The 23,373-nt window shown below is 36.1% G+C and overlaps 1 protein-coding gene across 2 annotated transcripts in view; it reads left to right on the top strand.

The window, feature by feature from the left end:
• RBBP5 (RB binding protein 5, histone lysine methyltransferase complex subunit) overlaps positions 1–23,373 on the top strand; it is a 56,395-nt gene that overhangs the window by 6,226 nt on the left and 26,796 nt on the right. For both annotated transcript variants that reach the window (XM_077157534.1, XM_077157533.1), the window contains exons 3-10: positions 728–900; positions 11,507–11,647; positions 16,382–16,544; positions 17,544–17,653; positions 22,131–22,250; positions 22,337–22,490; positions 22,588–22,659; positions 23,256–23,373. In XM_077157534.1, coding sequence (XP_077013649.1) covers positions 728–900; positions 11,507–11,647; positions 16,382–16,544; positions 17,544–17,653; positions 22,131–22,250; positions 22,337–22,490; positions 22,588–22,659; positions 23,256–23,373 — 1,051 coding nt within the window. The remainder of the gene's footprint in view (positions 1–727; positions 901–11,506; positions 11,648–16,381; positions 16,545–17,543; positions 17,654–22,130; positions 22,251–22,336; positions 22,491–22,587; positions 22,660–23,255) is intronic.

The raw sequence follows: 23,373 nt of genomic DNA, 5'->3' as shown, positions 1-23,373 counted from the left end.
TTACCTACTGTTCGTATTTGAGGGGAAAATTCCAGGAAATGTAATTACTGGGTCAGTAGCCGAATGACTTTTCTTTTTTCAGTTTTAAAAATATTTTTATTGAGAACTGTCCACACATGTACAGTCCAACCATATTATGCAATGAATGACTCACAATATTATCACATAGTTGTGTATTCTTCACCATGATCATTTTTAGAACAGTTGCATCACTCCAGAAAAAAAAAGAAAGAAAAAATAACTCATACCCCCTCCCTCTCATTCACCCACAGTATTTCAATCTACCCAGTTTTTACCCTTTATCTCCCCGTTATTTATTTTTTTATCCTTTTTTTTTTTTACTCATGTGTCCTAGATAAAAGGAACATCAGATACAAGGTTTTCACAGTCACACAGTCAAATTGTAAAAGCTGTATAGTTATACGGTTCCAAGAAAGGTAAATGATTCTCGTTATATTTTGCCTAATTGCCCTCCAAAAAGTTTGTGCAAGGTTGGAGTAATGTTATAAGGGCTGGATCACCGCTGTTTGCCAAAAATCCTCAATTGAGGTTTATAAATATTTCTTTATTTTGACTAGTTGAATAGCTATAAAATACATAAAATAGATTCTTTTTGTATACATGACAATTTAAACTCAAGAGAAGTGTCATAAATGCTAGAGAACCTTTGAACAATAATTTAGATACCTGCTTATGATTATATTCTTGTACTTGCTTTAATTTTTAGGAAGCTGATGGAACTTTGGATTGTATCAGCATGGCCCTGACTTGCACCTTTAATAGGTGGGGCACATTGCTTGCAGTTGGTTGTAATGATGGCCGGATTGTTATCTGGGATTTCTTGACAAGAGGCATCGCTAAAATAATAAGTGCACACATCCATCCAGTCTGTTCATTATGGTAAGAAAATTTTAAATTAATATGTTAAATATGAATTGTTAAGGGAATGAGTGGTGACTGTATATTTGCCAGTCTCAATATAGATATTTTAATATTTAGAGTTTGAAGTATTCAGGCATTAGTCATACAATTTCTCATAGATTAGATACACTCTGACCCCATGTTGTACCTTGAATCACCTTTGTAGTGAGAAATTCACTGTAATATAAGTCTATCAGGCTCTTTCTGAGAATATCTCCATACTGGGATGAGATATTTACAAATTATAGCAGTGTATTATTGGGATATTGGCCTTTCATTTAAAATAAACTCTGAAGTTAGTAGGGAAATTCAGAAGTCATTTACTCTAGCCTTTTCCGGGTTTGTCTTGAGTTCTACCAGTTTCAGTGATCGCAAGCATGCCTGTTCCTCCACTGAATTATAGTCCTTAAGAGTTTAATATATTGGTATTGAGCTGAAATCTGTAATATAGGTTCCCATTGATTTCACTATTATTCTCTGAAACTATACTCTGTTCACATCAGGAAATTTTATTTTGGGGACAAAAAAAGCAGCTAATCATGTCTAGGTTTATTAAGCTATAAATACTTCCTTTCATCTAAATGGAAATAGTGGTATCTTAAAGCACTGAGTTGAGAGGAGGCTGAATCCCATTCTATGTTTTGCAACTAATGAACTGATAGCAAAACTTTTCTTTAATATGCAAAATGGGAGCACTGTCCTGGATGATCTCCTAGGTCACTTTCAACTCCTTTGCTTTTCATTTCTTTTTTTGTTATGTTGTTGCAATAAAGATTTAAATATGTACTTTTTTTGTTTTGTTTCATTTTTTTTAACATGGACAGGCACTGGGAATTGAATCTGGGTCTCCGGCATGGCAGACGAGAACTCTGCCACTGAGCCATAGTTGCCTGCCCTTAAATATACACGTATGTTTTTGGATTTTTTTCCATATTTTAATTTTTTTCTTAACTTTTTTTTTAATTGTATGATATAACATATATACAAAGCAAAGAAATAAAAAAGCAATAGTTTTCAAAGTACTCTTCAACAAGTAGTTACAGGACAGGACCCAGAGTTTCTCATGGGCTACCATATGATCCTCTCATATTTTTCCATCTAGCTCTCCAGAATATAGGAGACTAGAGGGCTTAAATATTTTTTTTATCGTCACAATTGACTTTGTTTCCTTCTTTTTTTGTGAAAAATAACATATACACAAGAAAGCTATAAATTTCAAAGCACAGTACCACAATTAGTTGTAGTACATATTTCAGAGTTTGAAATATGGGTTACAGTTTCACAATTTTAGGTTTCTACTTCTAGCTGCTTTAAAACACTGGAGTCTAAAAGAGAAATCAGTTTAAATGATTCAGCATTCATATTCATTTGTTAAGTCCTGTCTTCTATGTATAATTCCATCATCACCCTTGATCTTTACATACCTGTCTTTAGGGGTGTTTGGGCTATGGCAGTTCTAAATTTTGATATTGGAAGGGTCTGTCACTAATATGGGGTAGGGAGATGGAACTATCTGATGTTCTGGAGAGGCTGGGCTAGGTTACAGGACTTATCTGGACCAGAGACCCTTCTGGAGGTTATAGGTTTCTAGAAAGCTATTCTAATGGTTGGGACCCAGTGGAATCTTAATTACCCTAGGTGTTCTTTAGAATTGGCTGGAATGGTTCTGGTTGGGGGTTGGTAGGTTATGATAGGTAGCAAAGTCTACTTGAAGCTTGCGTGAGAGCCACCTCCAGAGTAGCTTCTCGACTCTATTTGAATTCTCTCTGCCACTGACACTTTATTAATTACACTTCTTTTCCCCCTTTTGGTCAGGATGGAATTGTTGATCCCATGGTGCCAGGTCTGAATTCATCCCTGGAGGTCCTCTCCCATGTTGCCAGGGAGACTTTCACCCCTGGATATCATGTCCCACTTACGGGGGAGGGCAATGATTTCACTTGCAGAGTTGGACTTAGAGACACTGAGGCCACATCTGAGCAACAACAGAGGTCCTCCAGAAGTAACTCTTAGGCATGCCTATAGGTAGTCTAAGCTTCTGTGCTACCTACATAGGCTTTACAAGAGTAAGCCTCATGATCGAGGGCATGGCCTATTGATTTGGGTATCCCTAACGTTTGACACAGTATCAGGGGATTCCCTGATGGTAAAGTTTGATAGTTCCATAGTCTTTCTCCCCTCCCTCAGGGGTCTTTGCCAATACTTTTTGATTAACTGCTTAATATATTCTAGGATGTTTCCAGGTATTACAATAATCTATACAGGATTAAAGGACCTCTTTCTTATTCTGTGCTCTCTGTGTTTCAGTTGTTCAGATGAGCTATACAGATAGGTTGAATTAGATTATGTACTACAGAAAATTTCAGTTCCAGATCAAATGAACCTTTCTTCCATTGGTCTCAAAGAGTATGTGTGGTTCTGAAATCTAGACACTGTCCTCCTTACCCCTGTGTTCTGAATTACTCTAACCCTGTTTGACTTTGTTCTTAGCTCTAAATATCAGGTTATATATATAATACAGCCTCTCAAAATGCAGAAATAATAATCACCACTCTGGACTTAATGTGTCTGCTCTAAAAGCTTGCAGTCTAGGCCCCTGTTATCTTATAAGCATTTTCTAAAGGTGACCATACCATTGTTGTTTTTTTTGTTTCTGGTATATTTCATCTCACCAAATGTCCGTCATGTTCATTCACATCGTTGCATGTCTTATGACATTGTTCCTTTTTGTAGCAGCACAACCTTCGTTCATACCATTGTTCTCCAGTCTACTTCTCCGTCAGTGCGTCCTTCAGCCACCTGCATTCATCAGGCGTCATGTAGAAGCCCAAAGCCCACACTCCATCAATATTCTCAATTTTAATTTCATAGTTCCCAAGAGGCAGAAAACCAGTAAACACCCCCACCAAGTAGGAAATCTGAACCTCCTCTTAACTCTTGTCCCTCCCCCTATTATTTACCTCTGTTGTTGCTGTGGTAGTACTGATGGTTTCCTTTTGAACATAGCTTATAGCATGTAGTAGCAGTTTTCCCCCTGTATCCTGGACTTAAATATTGTTTTTAAAAGAATCATATCTTTGAAGTAATTCTTGCAAGAACTCATTCATATTTCTAGTGTGAATCCATGGGACACATAGGTCTATACAACCACTTTCAATCTTGTTCATCTTCAATATGGTAATATTACTTCTAGACCCACTGGAGAATCACCTTTGCTCCTGTCTATTCCCTTACATTGAAATTCAACCTTATTAGCTAACCATTCACCCACCTCTAGTTTCTATATATCTCTAAGTCCTCTATAATCTGTATTATAAGCCCCTGATTATATCTTTATGCTGGTCATAAAGTGGAATCATACAGTATCTATCCTTTTGTGACTGGCTAATTTTGCTCAGCATTATGTCAAGACTCATCCATCTTGCCATGTGCTTCAGGACGTCATTTTGTCTTACTGCTGCATAATAATTCCATCATATTTATATACCACATTTTGTTGATGCACTCATCTGTTGATGGACATTTGGTTTGTTTCCATCTTTTGGCGATTGTGACTAATGCTGCTATGAAAATTGGTGTGTGAATGTTTGTTTGTGTTGTTGCTTTCAGCTCTTTTGAGTGTATACCAAGTAATACTATTGCTGGAACATAGGGCAACTCATTATTTGGTTTCCTAAGGAACCACCAAACAGTCTTCCATAGTGGCTGCACCATTATACATTCTTACCAGCAGTGCAAAAGTGTCGCAGTTTCTCCATATCCTCTCCAGCATTTCCTGTTTGTTTAATAGCAACCATTCTTATAGGTGTGAGGTGGTATCTCATTGTAGTCTTGATCTGCATTTCCCTTATAACAGTGAAAATGAGCATCTCTTCATGTGCTTTTGAGCCGTCTGTATTTGCTCTTCAGAAAAATGCCTGTTCCTGTCTTTAGCCCTTTTTATAATTGGGTTGTTTGTTCTTTTATTATTGAGTTGTATGATTTCTTTGTATAGGCAGGAAATCACTCTTTGTCTGATACATGATTTCCAAATATTTTCTCCCATTGAATTGGCTGCCTCTTCACCTTTTTGACAAAGTCTTTTGAGGGGCAGAAGCATTGGATTTTGAGGAGTTCCCATTTATCTATTTTTCTTTTGTTGCTTGTGCTTTGGGTGTAAAGTTTAGGAAGCTACCTCCTATTACTAGGTCTTGTAGATGTTTCCCTACATTTTCTTTTAGACGCTTTATGGTGCTAGTTCTTCTATTTAGGTGTTCGATCCACTTTGAGTTAATTTTTGTGTAGGGTATAAAATAGGGGTCCTCTTTCATTCTCTTGGCTATTGATATCTAGTTCTTCCATGCCTAATAATTGAAAAGACTATTTTGTCCCAGTTCAGGGGATTTGGGGACCTTCTCAAAAATCAGCTGACCATAAGATTTCGTGGTCTGTTTCTGCACACTTGATTTGATTCCATTGGTCAGTGTTTCTGTCTTTGTGCCAGTACCATATATTTTGAATGGAATTTTTTCCTTAACTGACTTCTCAGCTAGGCCATTGCTTGTGTATAGAAATGTTACTGATTTTTTGCAAATTAATTTTATATACCACCACCTTGCTGAATTTGTTTATTAGCTCCAGTAACTTTGCTGTCGATTTCTCAGATCTTCCAAGTATAGTATCATATCATCTGCAAATAACAAGAGTTTTACTTCTTCCTTTCCAATTTGGATGCCTTTTATTTCTTTGTCCTGCCTGATTTCTCTGGCTAAACTTCTAGCACAATATTGAATAACAGTGGTGACAGTGGGCATCCTTGTCTTGTACCTGATTTTAGGGCGGCAGGCTTTCAGTCTCTCTCTATTGAGTACGATGCTGGCTATCGATTTTTCATATATTCCCTTTATCATATTGAGTTAGTTACCTTTGATTCCTGTCTTTTGGAGTGTTTTTATCAGAAAAGGATGCTGAATTTTGTTGAATGTTTTTTCAGCATCAATCAAGAGGCTCAAGTGATTTTTTTCCTTTTGATTTGTTAATGTGCTATGTTACATAATTGATTTTCTTGTGTTGAACCATCCTTGCATTCCTGTATAAACCCCACTTGGTGATGGTGTATAATTCTTTTAATGTGCTATTGGATTATACATATGTTCTTTAATTGCTTTATTAAGCTACATATAATTCACATAATAGATTATATGTATTTTCACCCATTTAAAGGGTAGAAATCAGTGGTTTTAATATATTCACAGACTTGTGCAACCATCACCACAATCTAATTTTTGCCTTGCTTGGCATCTCATGGGAAGGCATATGACAATGTCTCCTGGGCTCTGGCCTTGTCTAGGCATCTGCTCTCTCTATCAGTACTACAAGTATCTCCAAACATCTGTGTCTCTGTCAACTCTGAAGCAATTGTTCTCCAAGCCTCTACATCTGAGATTTCTTCAAAATGTTTCCCCTTTTAAAGGATTCCAGTAAGCTAATCAAGACCTATGGGCAGAGTCACATCTCCATCTAACCAAAAGGCCACACCCGCAGTTGGGCGCACCACATCTCCATGGAGACAACCTAATAAAAAGTTTCTGCCCTACAATATTGAATCAGGATTAAAAGAAGCCACTACCCCCACAAGATTGGATCAGGGTTGAAACATGGCTTTTCTGAGGTACATAATAGTTTCAAACCTACACCAGTGTCTTCCCTGCAAAATAATAAATGCAGTGAATAAGTGGACCTTGTCTGCTTTTTCGCTGCTGTATTCCCAGCTTCTGACACTGTGCCCGGAATATAGTTGGCGTTTACATATTTGTTAAATGAACAGGGGTTGCTCAATAGGCCTTTGGTCTGTGATTTTTCATTAAAATAGACTTTACTATATCAAAGGGTATGAATAATGAGAGAGGTACCCCCCCAACATTTTTTTAGTTTTCTTAATCTCAGTGTTTATACACAACTTATACTTGCTAACTGTTAAAAAAATTTTTTTTCATAAAAATGAAAGTCCCCTGTCTACTTCTTAAGATAACCATTGTTCAGAGTATGGAGTATATCCTTTATTTATATGATACATCTGTATCTTTTTCTTTGCCTATGTAAAAAATATACAGATCCATGTATTTTTTTTTTTAAATAAAAATTTTTTTAAACAGAAAATGGAGATGTAATTTTGTTCTGTAGCTTTTCCTTTTAATATATAGTGGATGTTTTTCTATGTTGGTTGTAGAGTTCTACCTCATTATTTAAAATAGTTGTATATATACCATATTGCAAGTATGCATGCATTGTCATTATTTAACCGCTCTCTTATTTTTGGTATATGTAAGTGAAGTTATAGTCATAATCAGTAGATGCATGCATTTTACATTTTTCTTTGATATAATCTAAACTTATCTAGAATATACTTCTGTATTATTTTAATTGTAGTAAATTATTTAAACATATTAGAGATTATGAAGATTTCATCAAGAGAAGGTATGGGTAGGTTTGATGACTGTCTTCAATTCTTTAAAGGGTTGACATATGAAAAACAGAAAGATTGACCCAAGGAGTAGAAGCAGGACTAGTAGATAGTGAAGTAGAGGTTATAGGGAAGCAAATGTAAGGTCAGAGAGGGAAGAGCACCCAGGTAGAGGTGCCATACATGGGATAGATGCCTGGAAAGAACTCTGTACAACTGTCCCTGCTTAAGTTTGCTGCCCCCAGTTGGGTCTGCTGCAGAAGAAACTCAAGCACTGGGTAGGGCCATGGGTAGAACTAAGTGATCTTTAAGACTGTCATATCCAACTTAGTAATAGTACATTTGTCTTTTGGAAAGAAACAAAATTGTTGGATGTGAGAAAGTATGATTGTCCCTAATTCTTGAGCATATGGAATTTGGAATTGAAGACTGAGTATTTTTTTTTAATTGGAGAACTCCTCTTGCTTTTAATATCTGTATATAACTTAATTTTAAAAATTAGGTTTCCCTCCATTGTTACAGCAATGCAAGCTCGTTGTGAAAAACAATACAGATTATACTGCAGAAAGGTTTAAAGGAAAAGTGGAATCACAGCTAACATTCCCTGTCTTGTCCCATTCCCTGTGTACTTCGTTTTCTTTGTGGGGCTTCTTTGAATAATTTTCTTCCTTTTTCTAAATTTTCTTTCTTGAATTGCTAATTTCTGAAATTATCTATAGATCTATCACTTTGTGTGAATTTTGGCTTACCCTATTCCCTCCCATATTCCACCAAAATTAGGTGGGCAACTGGCTGTTTTCTTGTGAACACTTTAGTTTTAACATCTGTAGACCTCTTCCCTGGGGTTCACATTCTCTAGAAGGATCCTCTAACTCCCTTTCTCAAATGTAAGCTTGACTGTAGGTGGAGCTGGTGAGAGTGGTGCCAGAGCCCTTCATGTTCACTTCCTCAGCTCACCCTTGCCTTTCTCATTCCTGGAGTCCTGAGTCTGGGAACACATTTATCTTGTCTGTGGTACAAATACTTATTCATGTTTATTGAGCTTTTACTATATGCCAGGTAGTGGGCTAAGTTTTATATATATTACTGTTAATTCGACAGCTCTCTAAGGGTTCATGCTATTATGCCCATATTATAGATATATGTTATATCCGGGCAAGGGTGGAAGTGTAGGTTCTCCACTTTCTCTTTGTTTCTCTTTGTTGACCAGGATGGACGTAGGGCAGTTTTTGTTGTTGTTGTTGTGTTTGGCTGAAGTAGAGGAGTTATTGTCTAAAAGTTTTCTTCCTTGCTAGGCCGTCCATTTACAGTCATTCAGCTAGAGGAAGCAGGTTTTCTTTAGGGCTTTTTTTTGGTCTGTGCCAGTTGGTGTTTCTGTTTTTAGGCTTCTCCAGCATCCCGTCTGGAATACGTGAGGCAAAAAGAAAATCTAGGGAACTCACCACTGTGTCCATTCCTTGAGTTCCAATAGTCTCTGGCCAGTGTGCCTTCACTCCTTTCAGAGTCTCTCTCTTTTTTTTTTAACTTTTTAATTGTATAATATAACATATATACAGAGCAAATAAAGAAAGAAGCAGTAGTTTTCAAAGCACTCTTTAACAGGTGGTTGCAGGACAGGTCCCAGAGTTGTGGACTACCAGACCATTGTCTCAAATTTTTCCTTCTAGCTGCTCCAGAGCATTGGAGGTTAAAAGGAATATGTCTTTTTAGCAACACTTTTTTTTCTTGTTTGTGAAAAATAATGTATATACAAAACAATAAACTTCAAAGCATAACTAAACAATTAGTTGTAGAACAGATTTCAGGGTTTGGTATGGGTTACAGTTCCACAATTTTGGATTTTTACTTCTAGCTGCTCTGAGATACTGGAGACTAAAAGAAGTATCAATATAATGATTCTGCAATCATATTCCTTTGTAAAACCCTACTTCTCTGTATAACTGTACCATCACCTTTGATCTTTCTCCCACTCTTTAGAGGTATTTGGGCTATGTCCGTTCTAACATTTTCATGTTGGGAGAGGCTGTCAGTGATAAGGGGTAGGGAGATAGAGCTAGCTGATGTTCTGGAGAGGCTGGCCCCTCTAGGTTTTAGAGCTTATCTGGTCCAGAGACCCATCTGGAGGTTGTAGGTTTCTGGAAAGTTACCCTAGTATATGAAACCTTTGTGAAAATCTTATATATTGTCAGGTGTTCTTTATGATTGGATGGAATGGTTTTGGTTGGGGGTTGGCAACTTATGATAGGTAGCAATGTCTAGCGCAAGTTTGCCTAGGAGTAACTTCTCGACTCTATTTGAACTCTCTCGGCCACTGATACCTTATTTGTTACGCTTCTTTTCCTCCTTCGGTCAGGATGGCATTGTTGATCCCACAGTGCCAGGGCCAGACTCATCCCTAGGAGTCATCTTGAGACTATGCCACCAGGGAAACTTTCATCCTTGGATATCATGCCGCACGTAGGGGAGAGGGCAATGATTTCACTTGCAGAGCTGGGCTTAGAGAGAATGAGGCTATATCTGAGTAATAAGAGGTCCTCCAGAAGTAACTCTTAGGCATATCTATAGGTGGGCTAAGGTTCTCCACTATATACATAAGCTTTACAAAAGCAAGCCTTAAGATCAAGGGAATGACCTATTGATTTGGGTGCCCCTAATTAATGTTTGACTCAGTATCAGAGGTTTCCCCGGTGGTAAAGTTTAATAGTTCCATATTTTTCCCCCATCCCTCAAGAGACTATGCCAATACTTTCTGATTAACTACCTAATATATTCTGGGATGTATCCAGGCATTACATTAAGCCTTAGAGAATTAAAGGCCCTCATTCTTATTCTGGGCTCTCTGTGTTTTGATTGTTTAAATGAGCTATCCACACAGGTTGAGTTAGATTATATGCTATAGAAAATTTAGGTTCCAGACAAAATAAACCTTTCTTCCTTTGGTCTCAAAGAATAGGTGAGGTTCTAAAATATAGACAGTGTCTTCCTTATCCCCCTGTGTTTCAGAGTCTTTTTTAATGTTTGCTTTATATATAATGTCCAGGATGTCTCACTGTTCTTAGCACAAAGAATAGGGGAAAGTGCATCTACTCCATCTTTCCAGAAGCAGAAGTCGGATAAATATTTTTTAATATATTTTTTTTAACCCATGTTTAGTTCTTTTGACTCATCTTGAATGTATTTCTCTTTATGGCATTATTTATGGGTCTCCGGTTTTACTAACAGCATTGGTTAAAAAGTGAATCTGCATTTTCACATTATTAGTTGTACTGCACTCATTTTCCATATTGAAGAGTATAACATTGGGTGTTTGGGTCCTAACCCTGCCATTTATTTGTGAGGTGACGTTAGACATGTTTCCTAATCTCTTTGGGCTTCAGTTATAAAAATGGAAAAAACAATACTTATCCTAAAGTGGCTAAGTGAGGATAACTTGTGGAAGTTCACATCATAGGTAGATAGTCACACTCTAGGTTTCTGTTGCCTACCTTTTTAAAAACCCTGTTTTTTAAGATGAATTTCATTGTTCATTTTTTCAGATTCTATGAAGGATCCCTTGGGCTCTAATAGAAATTTTTATATCCTTAGCCAGAACATGCCTTATTTTCCTTTATATGTATATTTATTTCTCACATTCATATTGTGTAACTTTTGTTTTTTATGTCCAGTGTTTAAACTAATATAGTAATAATACTAATACCAATCCTAATATGTTCTTTTTGCAGATACTTTTGCTCACACACTAATGGTTCTTCTGTGACAGTTTCAGAAAACTCAGCACACACACACACACACACACACACACACACACACATCCATCAAAACAAAAAAAACAAAAACCTGTTTTTTGTTACACTGACCCTTGTTTGGTCAACTGATTTTAGGCTGAAATGCTTGCGTCTCAATTGTTTAATTACGCCACTCATATTATCTTGAAATATTAAGAGTTTCTCTTACTGGATATGAAAATGTCGTGAAAATATTCTTCTTTATTGTTAGATTGTGAAAGTTTGTGGATTTGATTATGTGTTAGAAAAAGAAACACTTGACATTTAGGTCATTGTGTACAAGTCAATTATTTGTATTCGTATTAGTGGTATGATATACCTAGGAATATGTGCTATGTTACCCTTTTTCTCTTCCCAGCTGGAGTCGAGATGGTCATAAGCTCGTGAGTGCTTCCACGGATAACATAGTGTCACAGTGGGATGTTCTTTCAGGCGACTGCGACCAGAGGTTTCGATTCCCTTCACCCATCTTAAAAGTCCAGTATCATCCACGAGATCAGTATGTTTAACCTAAACCATTCTTTCCTAGGGTGATATCTAATTCTATATGGATTAGCTCCAGGCTCATGATCATTTCATCTTAAGCTTTTAGGAGGCAAAAACATACGTCTCTTCCATTCTTCTATGTAAAATAATTTTTCAGTCAAGATTGACTGTATAGAATAGATTTCTTAAAGAGAATGTCGTTGTATTATATAATTAAAAACTGATCAATGTTAAGATTTTGAAAATGGGCAAAGGTGGAAATAAGTGTAAGTTGGCCTAGACTTTTGCCTTCCCCCTCCCCCCCCCCGATGATTTGGGTTTCTTTAACTGGGGGAATTGGTTAAGTATTATAACTACATTTGTGGAAGAAAAAATTGCCCACTGTTTCATTACCCAGATATGACTGTTTTCATCCCTCTGGTTTCCATTCAGCCAAATTTTCTTTTATTATAAGGCTATTAGATAGTGCTTTATCACTCACAAAGCACTTTTATATATATTAAATATATATAAGTATATATTTTATACATTATTACAATCTGCTTTGTTTTTTCACTTTATAATATTTTAACAGTTTACTACATCATATTTACTTTTTATTTTTTATTATATATTTGAGAAGTTGTGGGTTTACAGAACAATCATGTATAAAATACAGGATTCCCATATACCACCCCACTGCCAACTCGTGAATTGGTATGGAAAATTTGTCACATTTGATGTTAACACATTTTATGTATTCTATTTTTTTTTTTTTTTTTTTTTAAAGGAAAGACAGAGAGAAGGAAGGAAGGATAGAAGGAAGGAAGGAAGGAAGAAAGGGAAACATCTTTAAACATTTTCTTGTTTTATTGTATTTTGTTTCTCCGTTTTCGTTACATGGGCTGGGGCCGGGAATCGAACCGAGGTCCTCCGGCATAGCAGGCAAGCACTTTGCCCGCTGAGCCACCGCGGCCCGCCCATTCTATTTTTTTTAACGATAGTTACATTTGTTACAATTGATGAAAGGTTATTAAAACAGAACTATAACTATTGTCCGTAGTTTACATGGGGGTATTTGTCCTCCTATTCTCGACCTATTATTATTATTATTTTCATGCATGTCTTTATTTTATTATTCATTTACCCATACGTGGATAAAGAGAGTATTAGTCATAATGTTTTTGTTTTTGAGTTTTTAAGGAAAACGCTTGTTTATTTTATGGCTTAATAGAATGCTATAGTGGTCAAACAGCATGGCATTGGCACAAGGATAGACAAATAGACTAATAGAACTGAGAGTTCAGAAATAGACCTTTGCATCTATGGCCAATTGATTTTTTTTTAATGCAATCTTTTATTTTTTTTGATATGGGCAGGCTCCAGAAATTAAACCCAGGTCTCCGACATGGCAGGCAAAAATTCTGCCACTGAGCACCATTGCACTGCCCTTTAATGCAATTTTATTGAGCTATATTATATGTTTACATGCCATATAATCATCCAAAGTATGCAGTCAGTGGTTCACAGAATCATTATATAGCTGTGCATTCATCATCACAGTTGCTTTTTGGACATTTTCATTGCTCCAAAAAAATAAAAATAGGAATAAAAGTAAAAAAGAACACCCAAAACTTCCCATCCCTCCATTGTTTATTTTTTTGTCTTTTTTTTCCCTTACTCATCTGTCCATATGCTGTGTAAAAGGTTTTCACAATCACACCATAAAAGCTCTGTAGTTATTTAGTCATCTGAACAACAATGGCAGGTGTTTCTCTCTAGCTACTCCAGTACACCCCAAAACTGAAAAGGGATATCTATATACTGCATAAGAATAACCTCCAGAATGATCTCTCAACTCTATTTGAAATCTCTCAGCCACTGAAACATTATTTTTTAATATACATAAAATTTTACTAAATGATATGTGCACCAAAAAGAAGATAGGATATGGAAAAACCGTTTTCCATTTTCTGATTTGCTTTTTAAAATCCCAATAATTAATTTATAAAGGGTTGAAGATTTGATTCCTTCTTTCTGAGGTTTATTAATATTTAAAGCTCAATTCTGTATTTGAAGCATAAAGAGCTTTATCAAATTAAAGAGTGGCAAATCAGTTTCCTTTGAAGAAAATCATAGCAATTTGCATTCAAATTCTCTCGTTATCTTTTTTTTTAAATACTTTTATTGAGAAATATCCACACACATACAGTCCAACTATATTATACAATCAGTGGCTCACAATATCATCACATAGTTGTGTGTTCATCACCATGATCATTTTTAGAACATTTACATCACCCCAGCAAAAGAAAGAAAAAGGAAAAAAAAAGAACTCATACATCCCATCCCTTTCCCCTTCCCTCTCATTCACCCACAGTATTTCAATCTACCCAATTTTTACCCTTTATCTCCCCCTATTATTTATTTATTTTTCATCCTTATTATTTTTTTACTCATCTGTCCATACCCTGGATAAAAGGAGCATCAGACACAAGGTTTTCACACAGTCACATTGTAAAAGCTATATAGTTATACAGTCTTCTTCACGAATCAGGGCTACTGAAACATAGTGAAACTTTATTCTGTTTCATTTCTCTTCCCCCTTTTAGTCAAGAAGGCTTTCTCACTCCCATGATGTCAGGGCCGTGCTCATCTCTTGGAGTCATGTCCCACGTTGCCAGGGAGATTTATACCTTTGGGTGTCATGACCCACATAGCTGGGGAAGGCAGTGGGTTCACCTGTGGAGTTGGCTTAGAGAGAAAGAGGCCATTTCTCAGCAACAAAAGAAGTCCTCTGGGGGTGACTGTTAGGCATAAATAGGCTTGGCTTCTCTTTTGCAAGAATAAGTTTCATGAGGGTAACCAAGATCGAGGGTCTGGCCCATCAAATTGGCAGTCCCCAGTGACTGCCAGAAGATCAGGTCTTCCTTCCTGGGGAGGTTTAATATTTCTATCTTTTCCCCCAGTTCCTCAAGGGAACTTTGTAAATACATTTTAATCTTCTGCCCAGATTACTCTGGGATATATTTGGGTCATCAGACCCACCTGTACAAACCAATGAGCTCTCACTCCCTATTCAAGGTTCCCTGTAATTACGGTGTTCAAATAAGCAGACCATACAAGTTAAATTAGTGTACTATCGAAAGTATCAATTTTGCACTAAATAAACATCTCTTCCTTTGGTCTCACACAGAAGTTGAAGTTTTAAAATACAGTCAGTATCATCTTTTACCCTTAGTCTGATTTACCTTACTCTTAACCCAAATCAGCTTCATTTGTATCTCTAATTGAAGTCTGATCATTTTTTCAGTGTTTTTAACCCTTGCTTTATAGGGTAATGCTGATTTCTATACCTGTGGAACTCTAGTTCTGAGTGTCAGGTGTCAGCAATACCTGAGGTTCCATGGAATGACCAGGTTATACACAAAGAGCTCAGCATCTCAGAATTTAGAAATAACATTTGCAACTACAGAGTAGATGTGACTTCTGTGAGAGCTTACAATCTAGGAACCTTTACAATAAGCCTTCCCCTGATATCCTGTGCTCTCAAATTCAGTTTTCAAGAGTTTACATGTTAGAGTTAGTCCATATTAGTGAGGCATTATAATATCTGTCTTTTCGTTCCTAGTTTATTTCACTCAACACTCTGACCTCAAGTTTCATTCACCTTAGTTGCATGCTTTACAACTACATTCCTTCTTGCAGCTGCTCAATAGTTTATTGTATGTATATACCATAGTTCCCCCTCCATTCCTCAGTTGATGTACCCTTAGGCTATCTCCATCCCTTGCTGAACAAGAACGCTGCCACCATAAACACCTATAGTGTTGCAGGCCAACTCCACACCTCGCCTCCTATGTGTGGGGCCACCACACTGCCCTCCAGAGGGGCTGTGACACCCTACTTTCCTACCAAGAGTGAATAGGTACATCTCTCCACATTTTCTCTAGAACTTGTATCTCTCTGTTCATTTTTAAAAGTTTTATTCACACATCATACAATCCAACTAAATAAAAAAGTCAATGGTTCCCCATATAATCACTTAGCCATGCTTCACTCCCATAGTCTATATGAGGACATTTCCATTTCTTCCACAAAGAATCCCATACCTCTTCCCCATCTCCCTTCTTACTGACATTTAGCTTTGGCACATTGCCTTGGTATATTCAGTGGAAGCATATTACAATGTTACTGTTAACTTTAGACCGGAGTTTGCATTGATTGTATTTCCATCCCCCACTCCATACTATCTCATTTTCACCATCTTGCAATATTGATATTCATTTGTTCTCCTTTATTCTTATATTTGTAGAATTAACCACCATCATTGTCCACTCTAGACATGGCTAAGTTATGTCTCAATCCTTATCCTCTGTCGTTCCTTCTGGTGTCATACATGCTACTGCCTTCCTCCCTCAACCATACTAACACACTTAGCTTCATTTTCAGTGTACTTTAGCTATTGAATCACAAGGTTTTAACAATCACGGTTTTATGATAAAAGCTATATAGTTATACAGTCATTATCAAAGATTACATATTTACTTTTAATGATAATGTATTCTTTTGTCATGGTAAGATCCCATAGTTTTACTCAGCGATGTCTCTCTTTTTAGACATGTAGGTGTTGTGCTTTTTCGCTATTTTAAATTTGCTTGGGCTGTGGAAATGATGGGGATAATAGATAGGGGTCAGGGAAAAGGGCAATGAATCAGCTTTATGATACCAAAGCAATAGCCATTGTACTATTCATATTTTTAAACAGGAACAAAGTACTCGTGTGTCCCATGAAATCTGCTCCTGTAATGTTGACCCTTTCAGATTCCAAGCATGTTGTTTTGCCGGTAGATGATGACTCCGATTTGAACGTTGTTGCATCTTTTGATAGGCGAGGGGAATATATCTATACAGGAAATGCAAAAGGCAAGGTAAGGCAAGAAGTCTAGAAGGCAGTAAAATAAGCATCAGCCATCCTGTGCGTTGACTCATTTCATGTTTACTTTTTCAACCTTCACTTAAATTTCTTTTATCCCTGGACTAAGAGCACTGCTCCTCCCTGTAGCAAATGGAGCCTATTTTTCTCTCATGCCTTAAGAATAATGTCTGTTCTTTGAAATTTGACGAGTCAAATAATATTTGTTGTAGAAAAGGATGGAAGGGCCTTTTCTGGATGTTAATAATGAAGGGCCATTACTAAATTATAAAATTTTAATCTTATTATCAAATGGAACACTGCTAATGAAAATGTCTAATACGCAGTTCTATAAATATTGTATAATTCAGGCCAGCTACACCTGTAGTACTAAGACATTATTAGCCTCCTTTATTCCTACTGTTAAACTTCTAGCCTTGCCTTTTGGAATGTTAGAAGGTCTAGAACCTTCTGTCTGGGATATATTGTAGAAATTGTTTTTTTCTGTGGAATAAGAAGTCAGGCTAGTGAGCTTTAAGGTCCTTTTCAAGCTTTGAGTCTGTAGTTCAATTAGGCACCTTGATTTTTTTTTGGACTGTGACACATGGGCTAATTTAATTTCGTGGCTACTTAATAAAATTGGTCGTTTGAGCTCTGATTTAGTTGTTCCCCTTGGGACTCTTTTTTAAAAGTTCTGACATCATGAATGTCTCACCTCCAAATAGGCATTTTTTGTTTTCTTTGTTTAAAAAGATCAATCATTTTATGCCTAGTTATAAGATTGCAATTCCATCATGAGAATTTATCCCTCTAATGGATATGTATTAACAAAAAGAACATAATTTGAACATTATATTCTAAGAATAGATTATGAGTACACTGTCTTTGAAGAGGTAATAAGCAGTATCAGCTTAAATACCTGGGAATAGAGATGTTTATAGTTTTGCCTAGTCAGAAACAGAAGGCTGATCTATAAGTTATCAGAATACTTATTTTTCTCTCCTTTAAACTTTAGATTTTGGTCCTAAAAACAGATTCTCAGGATCTCGTTGCTTCCTTCAGAGTAACAACTGGAACCAGCAATACCACAGCCATTAAGTCAATAGAGTTTGCCCGGAAGGGAAGGTGAGTGACACGTTTTCTTTTTAGAAACAGTTTTTTTAAGTTTAAAAAGTGAACAGACAAAAGTTGAAAACAACCCAAATGTCTATCACACAGATAGATGAATGGATAAACAAAATATCATGTGTGTGCGTGTGTGTATATATATATATTATTCAGATATAATGATGAAATGAAATTCTGATACATGCTACATCATAGATGAACCTTGAAGATATATTGAGTGAAATCAGCCAGACAAAAAAGGACAGATATTGTATGGTTCCACTTACATGAAATAACTACACTAAGCAAATTTATAGCATCAGAAAGAAGGTTGGGGTTACCAAGGGCTAGGGGTTGGGGGGATAGCGAGTTAATGTATAACAGGTATAGGGGTTCTGATTGGGGTGATGGGAAAGTTTTGGTAATGGATGGTGATGATGGTAGCATAACATTGTGAATGTGTATAATGCCACTGAATTGCATGCTTGGAAGTGGTTGAGATCGGAAATTTTATATTTATATATGTTACCACAGTTAAAGACCAAAGAAACAATCATAATTGAATGCAGTATATGATCCCGAAGGAGAAAAGACCCAAAAGGTCATTATTTGGGTCAATTGAAAAAATTGGAATATACACCGTATGCTTTATATCAGTGTTAAATTTCTTGATAACTGAACTTGATGTGGTTCATAAAGTTAAAGGAGCATGATATAGGCAACCTCTCAAATGTCTGAAAAAATAGATACATTTAATAGATATGGCAAAATGTCAAATGTTGGTAAATTTTGGTATCTGGGTAGGGAGATATTGTAGTTCTCTGTATTGTTTTTGCATTATTTTTACAACTTTTTTGTAAATTTGAAATATTTCAAATGAAACATGAAAAAAAAGTAAGTAGACAAAAGTTGGAAACAACCCAAATGCCCATCACCAGATGAATTGATAAACAAAATGTGGTATATCCCTACAATGGAATGTTTTTCAGCCATTAAAAAATAAGTCTGATTCATGCTATTACGTGAATGGACCTAGAAAACATGCTAAGTGAAATAAGCTAGAAGCAAAAGGACAGCTATTGTATAATTCCACTTATATGAAACTTCTAGAATAGGCAAATTCATGGAGACAAAGATTAGAGGTTACCGGGGACAGTAGAGTGAATTACTGTTTAATGGTTACAGAGTTTGTTTTGGGGGATGAAGAAGTTTTGGTGATGAATGGTGGTGGCGGTGGTGGTGATGCAACATTGTAATTAATACCACTGAACTGTATACTCAGAAATGGTTAGTTGGCATATTTGTGTATATATATCCATGGTAAATTAAAAAAAAAAGATTGGCTTCAGGCTTAATGGCACTAGATGTTAAATGAGAATAGAATTGTGTCTTAAAAATGAGCAGAAGGTGAGATACTGAGCTGTTTGTATATAATCTGGTTCTTCCCAGAAACTTCGGGTATTTATGTGACAAATGAGACTCACTTATGTGACACGAGTTAGAGCACTGAAGCTATGAAGGTCAGCAGTACCCCATACAGGAACTGTTTAAAAAATTGAAAAGGGGATCAGGCTTCGACTAGAGATATGAAGGAAGCTGATCTGGATAGGACTAAGGTAGATCAGAATACAAGGTAAAGGATGATATCGTTCATATTTCAAAACTTCAACTTCTGTGTGAGACCAAAAGGAGAGATGTTTATGTGGTGCAAAATGTGTGTTTTGTGTAGCATATTACCTAATTGAACTTGTATAGTCAGTTTAGTTCAACACATAAGTACATGGAATCTTGAAAAGGGCGTAAAATTTTTTGGTTTGTCCAGGTTAGTGTGATGTCCCAATATATCCAAGAATAATTTGGGCAGTGAATAAAGAAGTATTGCAAAGTACACTTAGGGGAATGAGAAGAAAGGAGAAAATATTCAACTTCCCTATTTGGAAAATTTCTGATATCCTCACAAGCATGAGGACAACCAAATCAATAGGTCAAGTGCTCAATCTTGCGGTTCACCCCTATGAAACTTATTCCTACAAAGGATAGGCTAAGCCTACTTAAAATTATGCCTAAGAGTCGCTCTTTTTTTTTTTAATTAAATTAAAAAATACATATAACAGACACAAACGTTCTTAACATATGATCATTCCATTCTACATATATAATCAGTAATTTATAATATCATCATATAGTTGTATATTCATCATCATGATCATTTCTTAGAACATTTGCATCAATTCAGAAAAAGAAAACAGAAAAAAATTCATACATACCACACCCCTTACTCCTCCCTTTCATTGATCACTAGCATTCTCCTCCCTTTCATTGATCACTAGCATTTCAATCTATTAAATTTATTTTAACATTTGTTCCCCCATTATTTATTTTTATGCCGTATGTTTTACTTGTCTGTTGATAAGGTAGCTAAAAGGAGCATCAGACACAAGGTTTTCACAATCATATAGTCACATTATGAAAGCTGTATCATTATACAATCATCTTCAAGAAACATGGCTACTGGAACACAGCTCTACATTTTCAGGCAGTTCCCGCCAGCCTCTCCATTACATCTTGACTAACAAGGTGATATCTATTTAATGCATAAGAATAACCTCCAGGATAACCTCTCGACTCTGTTTGGCATCTCTCAGCCACTGACACTTTATTTTGTCTCGTTTCCCCCTTTGTCCCCTTTCATTCAAGAAGGTTTTCTCAGTCCATTGATGCTGAATCCCAGCTCATTCTGGGATTTCTGTCCCACGTTGCCAGGAAGGTCCACACCCCTGGGAGTCATGTCCCATGTAGAGAGGGGGAGGGCAGTGAGTTTGCTTGTGTTGCCAGTAGTCTTGATTCTTGAAGACTATTATATAAAGATATAACTTACAGTGTGAATTTGTGATTGTGAAACCTTGTGTCTGATGCTCCTTTTATCCAGGTTATGGACAGATGAGTAAAAAAAAAATGTATAAAATATAAATGAATAATAGGGGGTTTAAGGAGTAAAATGGGTAGATGGAAATGCTAGCGGTCAGTGCGAGGGAGACGTAAGGAATATGGTATGCATGAGTTTTTTCTTTCTCATTTTCTGGAGTGATGTAGATGTTCTAAAAAATGATCATGGTGATAGATATACAATTTGTGATGGTATTGTGGACCATTGATTGTACACCATGTATGGATGTATGTATGTGAAGTTTTGTTAATAAAAATATATTTTTTTAAAATGACAGAAGATATGCAACTAATTGATGATATTGTGAATTACTGATTATATATGTTAGTTTTAGTTTGTTAAATTTTTTTTAATAAATTTTTAAAAAATGACAGAAGGTTGAGGTTGCAAAGTTAGTTCAGTGGTAGAATTCTTAACTACCATGTGGGAGACCTGGGTTTTATTCCCAGCCTATGCATTCCCAAAACAAACAAACAAACAAAAAACAAGCAGAAATTCAACAAATGGTGCTGTAATAACGGGATATTCACATGGAAAAAGAATGAAATGTGACCTTGCCTTATAGCATACAGGAAAAAAAAGCAGAAGGTAGAAATACCTTGAGATTCAGTTTTTTGCATATATTATACTTTAACTAAAAAAAGTGATTAGGAGCCTTCAATATCTGATTCTTGAGTTCATAAAATTCACTGCATTGAACCAATGGTCACAGCTTTCTTACTGGAAGTTACTGGGCAGCTCTACTTACTGATCAGTTATTAGAACCAAAATGCCTGGCACATAGTAAACAGCTATTAGAATTAGAATCTGTGACACAGAATTCACAAAGTAACTGAGCATGCCATTTATTCACATAAAACGTTTTTTAAAAACCTTATTAAAAGGGTACTTTAATTTCAGATGTTATTTTTTTAAGTTTGGTTACCCAGTTAAAAGTAAATTTGTCAACAGAAACAAGAATGAAGGTGTTGTCACTGAGAAAGGTAACAGTCATACTGTTTGGTATAGGAACAGCTATACATACTTGAGGACATTAGTGATCAAAATTTTCTTGAATTAAGAAAAGGTTACAGTCTGTAAAGTCTATAAGAAGGTGATAAGTTTTATTTTACACAGATGTCCGATGTCATTACATTAACAAGTTGGGCATTTTTAAATGACGTATTTAGTTTATTAACTTATTAGGAAGACTACATTGTAGATAAAACAGGTCTGAGATATGAAGTATTTATATAAATTTAACCATTGGCTTTGGGATTTAGCAGATGACTTTCAATGCAGAGGTCTTGGCCCTAAGTCACATACTGACAGTTTTGTGCTTAGAGAGTTCAGTACTACTTTGGGAGTATACAACTTACTCTTGCCTCAAATTATATTAGTTTGGGAGATGACCAAAAAAAGTAGATGCATAAATATTCTAGTCTGTGACTTAGATTTTTACCCAGTCTTCCCAGTTATTTAGTTGTTTTATGGTACTAAGTAACTGATAGTAATAGAAAATGTTTACAGAAACAGATTTTTGACCTCTGCTGTTTATCCTTTCTGTAGTTGCTTTTTAATTAACACAGCAGATCGAATAATCAGAGTTTATGATGGTAGAGAAATTTTAACCTGTGGAAGAGATGGAGAACCTGAACCCATGCAAAAATTGCAGGACTTGGTGAATAGGTATGTATCACACCTAGAAGAATATGTGATAATTTGTGGCAAGGGCTTAGGCTACATTTTCCTTGGATGTTTCCTGTGTTCTTTAGGACCCCGTGGAAGAAATGCTGCTTCTCTGGGGATGGGGAGTACATAGTGGCGGGCTCAGCTCGGCAGCACGCCCTGTACATCTGGGAGAAGAGCATTGGGAACCTGGTGAAGATCCTCCACGGGACCCGGGGGGAGCTCCTCCTGGATGTGGCTGTGAGTGGGGTGGGAGGTGGTTATTGGTATTTACGTAATCCAGAAAATCTTGAGTCGTTCTTAGAACTGATTTTTTTTTTTCTTCATTAAAATTTAGTGGCATCCCGTTCGACCCATCATAGCATCCATTTCTAGTGGAGTGGTATCTATCTGGGCACAAAATCAAGTAGTAAGTATTTTTCTGGTATAATTGCCTTGAAATTAGATACCCCGTCTTTTGATCAAAGGACCTGTATGCACAGTAAGCTAAAAAGGACCTAATTTACTTTCTCTATTTTGCACACAGTTCTTGCCACCTAATTAAACAGATTCAGTCCATCAAGTTTTGCTTTATTTTGATGGGAAGGTGTTGGTCTAAAGCCGGTTTACTAGTTCTGTTTTCAGGGAGAAAGTTTAGTGTACTTTCTGTTACGTGTTTCTGTTAACTTACCTGAGTTGTATTTTTCTTTTATTTTTTTTCCAGCTCAATTAATATCTGTTTTATGTCTTCATTTTATTTTGTACTTTACTTAAATTATATCTTAAAAAGATTAAGAAGACATAAATGTCTTTATGAATGTGCTATAGTCAATAAATAGGAATGTTTAAGAAAATTGTCTTGAGAGTAAAACCTATAGATATATAATTTTATTATCTGCCAAATTTGGCCTCAGAATTCTGAGTCTCTTTCATGCTCAGATATTTCATTTATATTATTAATGTTTAGGTTATAGATTTTACTGCTTTCTCATTATCGTTAACAAGTATGTTTTTCTTGTGGCATAGGAAAATTGGAGTGCATTTGCACCAGACTTCAAAGAGTTGGATGAAAATGTGGAATATGAGGAAAGGGAATCAGAATTTGATATTGAAGATGAAGATAAGAGTGAGCCCGAGCAGACAG

Source organism: Tamandua tetradactyla, chromosome 4, assembly GCF_023851605.1.
Source record: "Tamandua tetradactyla isolate mTamTet1 chromosome 4, mTamTet1.pri, whole genome shotgun sequence".
In the NCBI taxonomy this organism is placed as follows: Eukaryota; Metazoa; Chordata; class Mammalia; order Pilosa; family Myrmecophagidae; genus Tamandua; species Tamandua tetradactyla.
The sequence above is the reverse complement of the archived record's forward strand: the minus strand, read 5'-3'. Positions and strand labels throughout refer to the sequence as shown.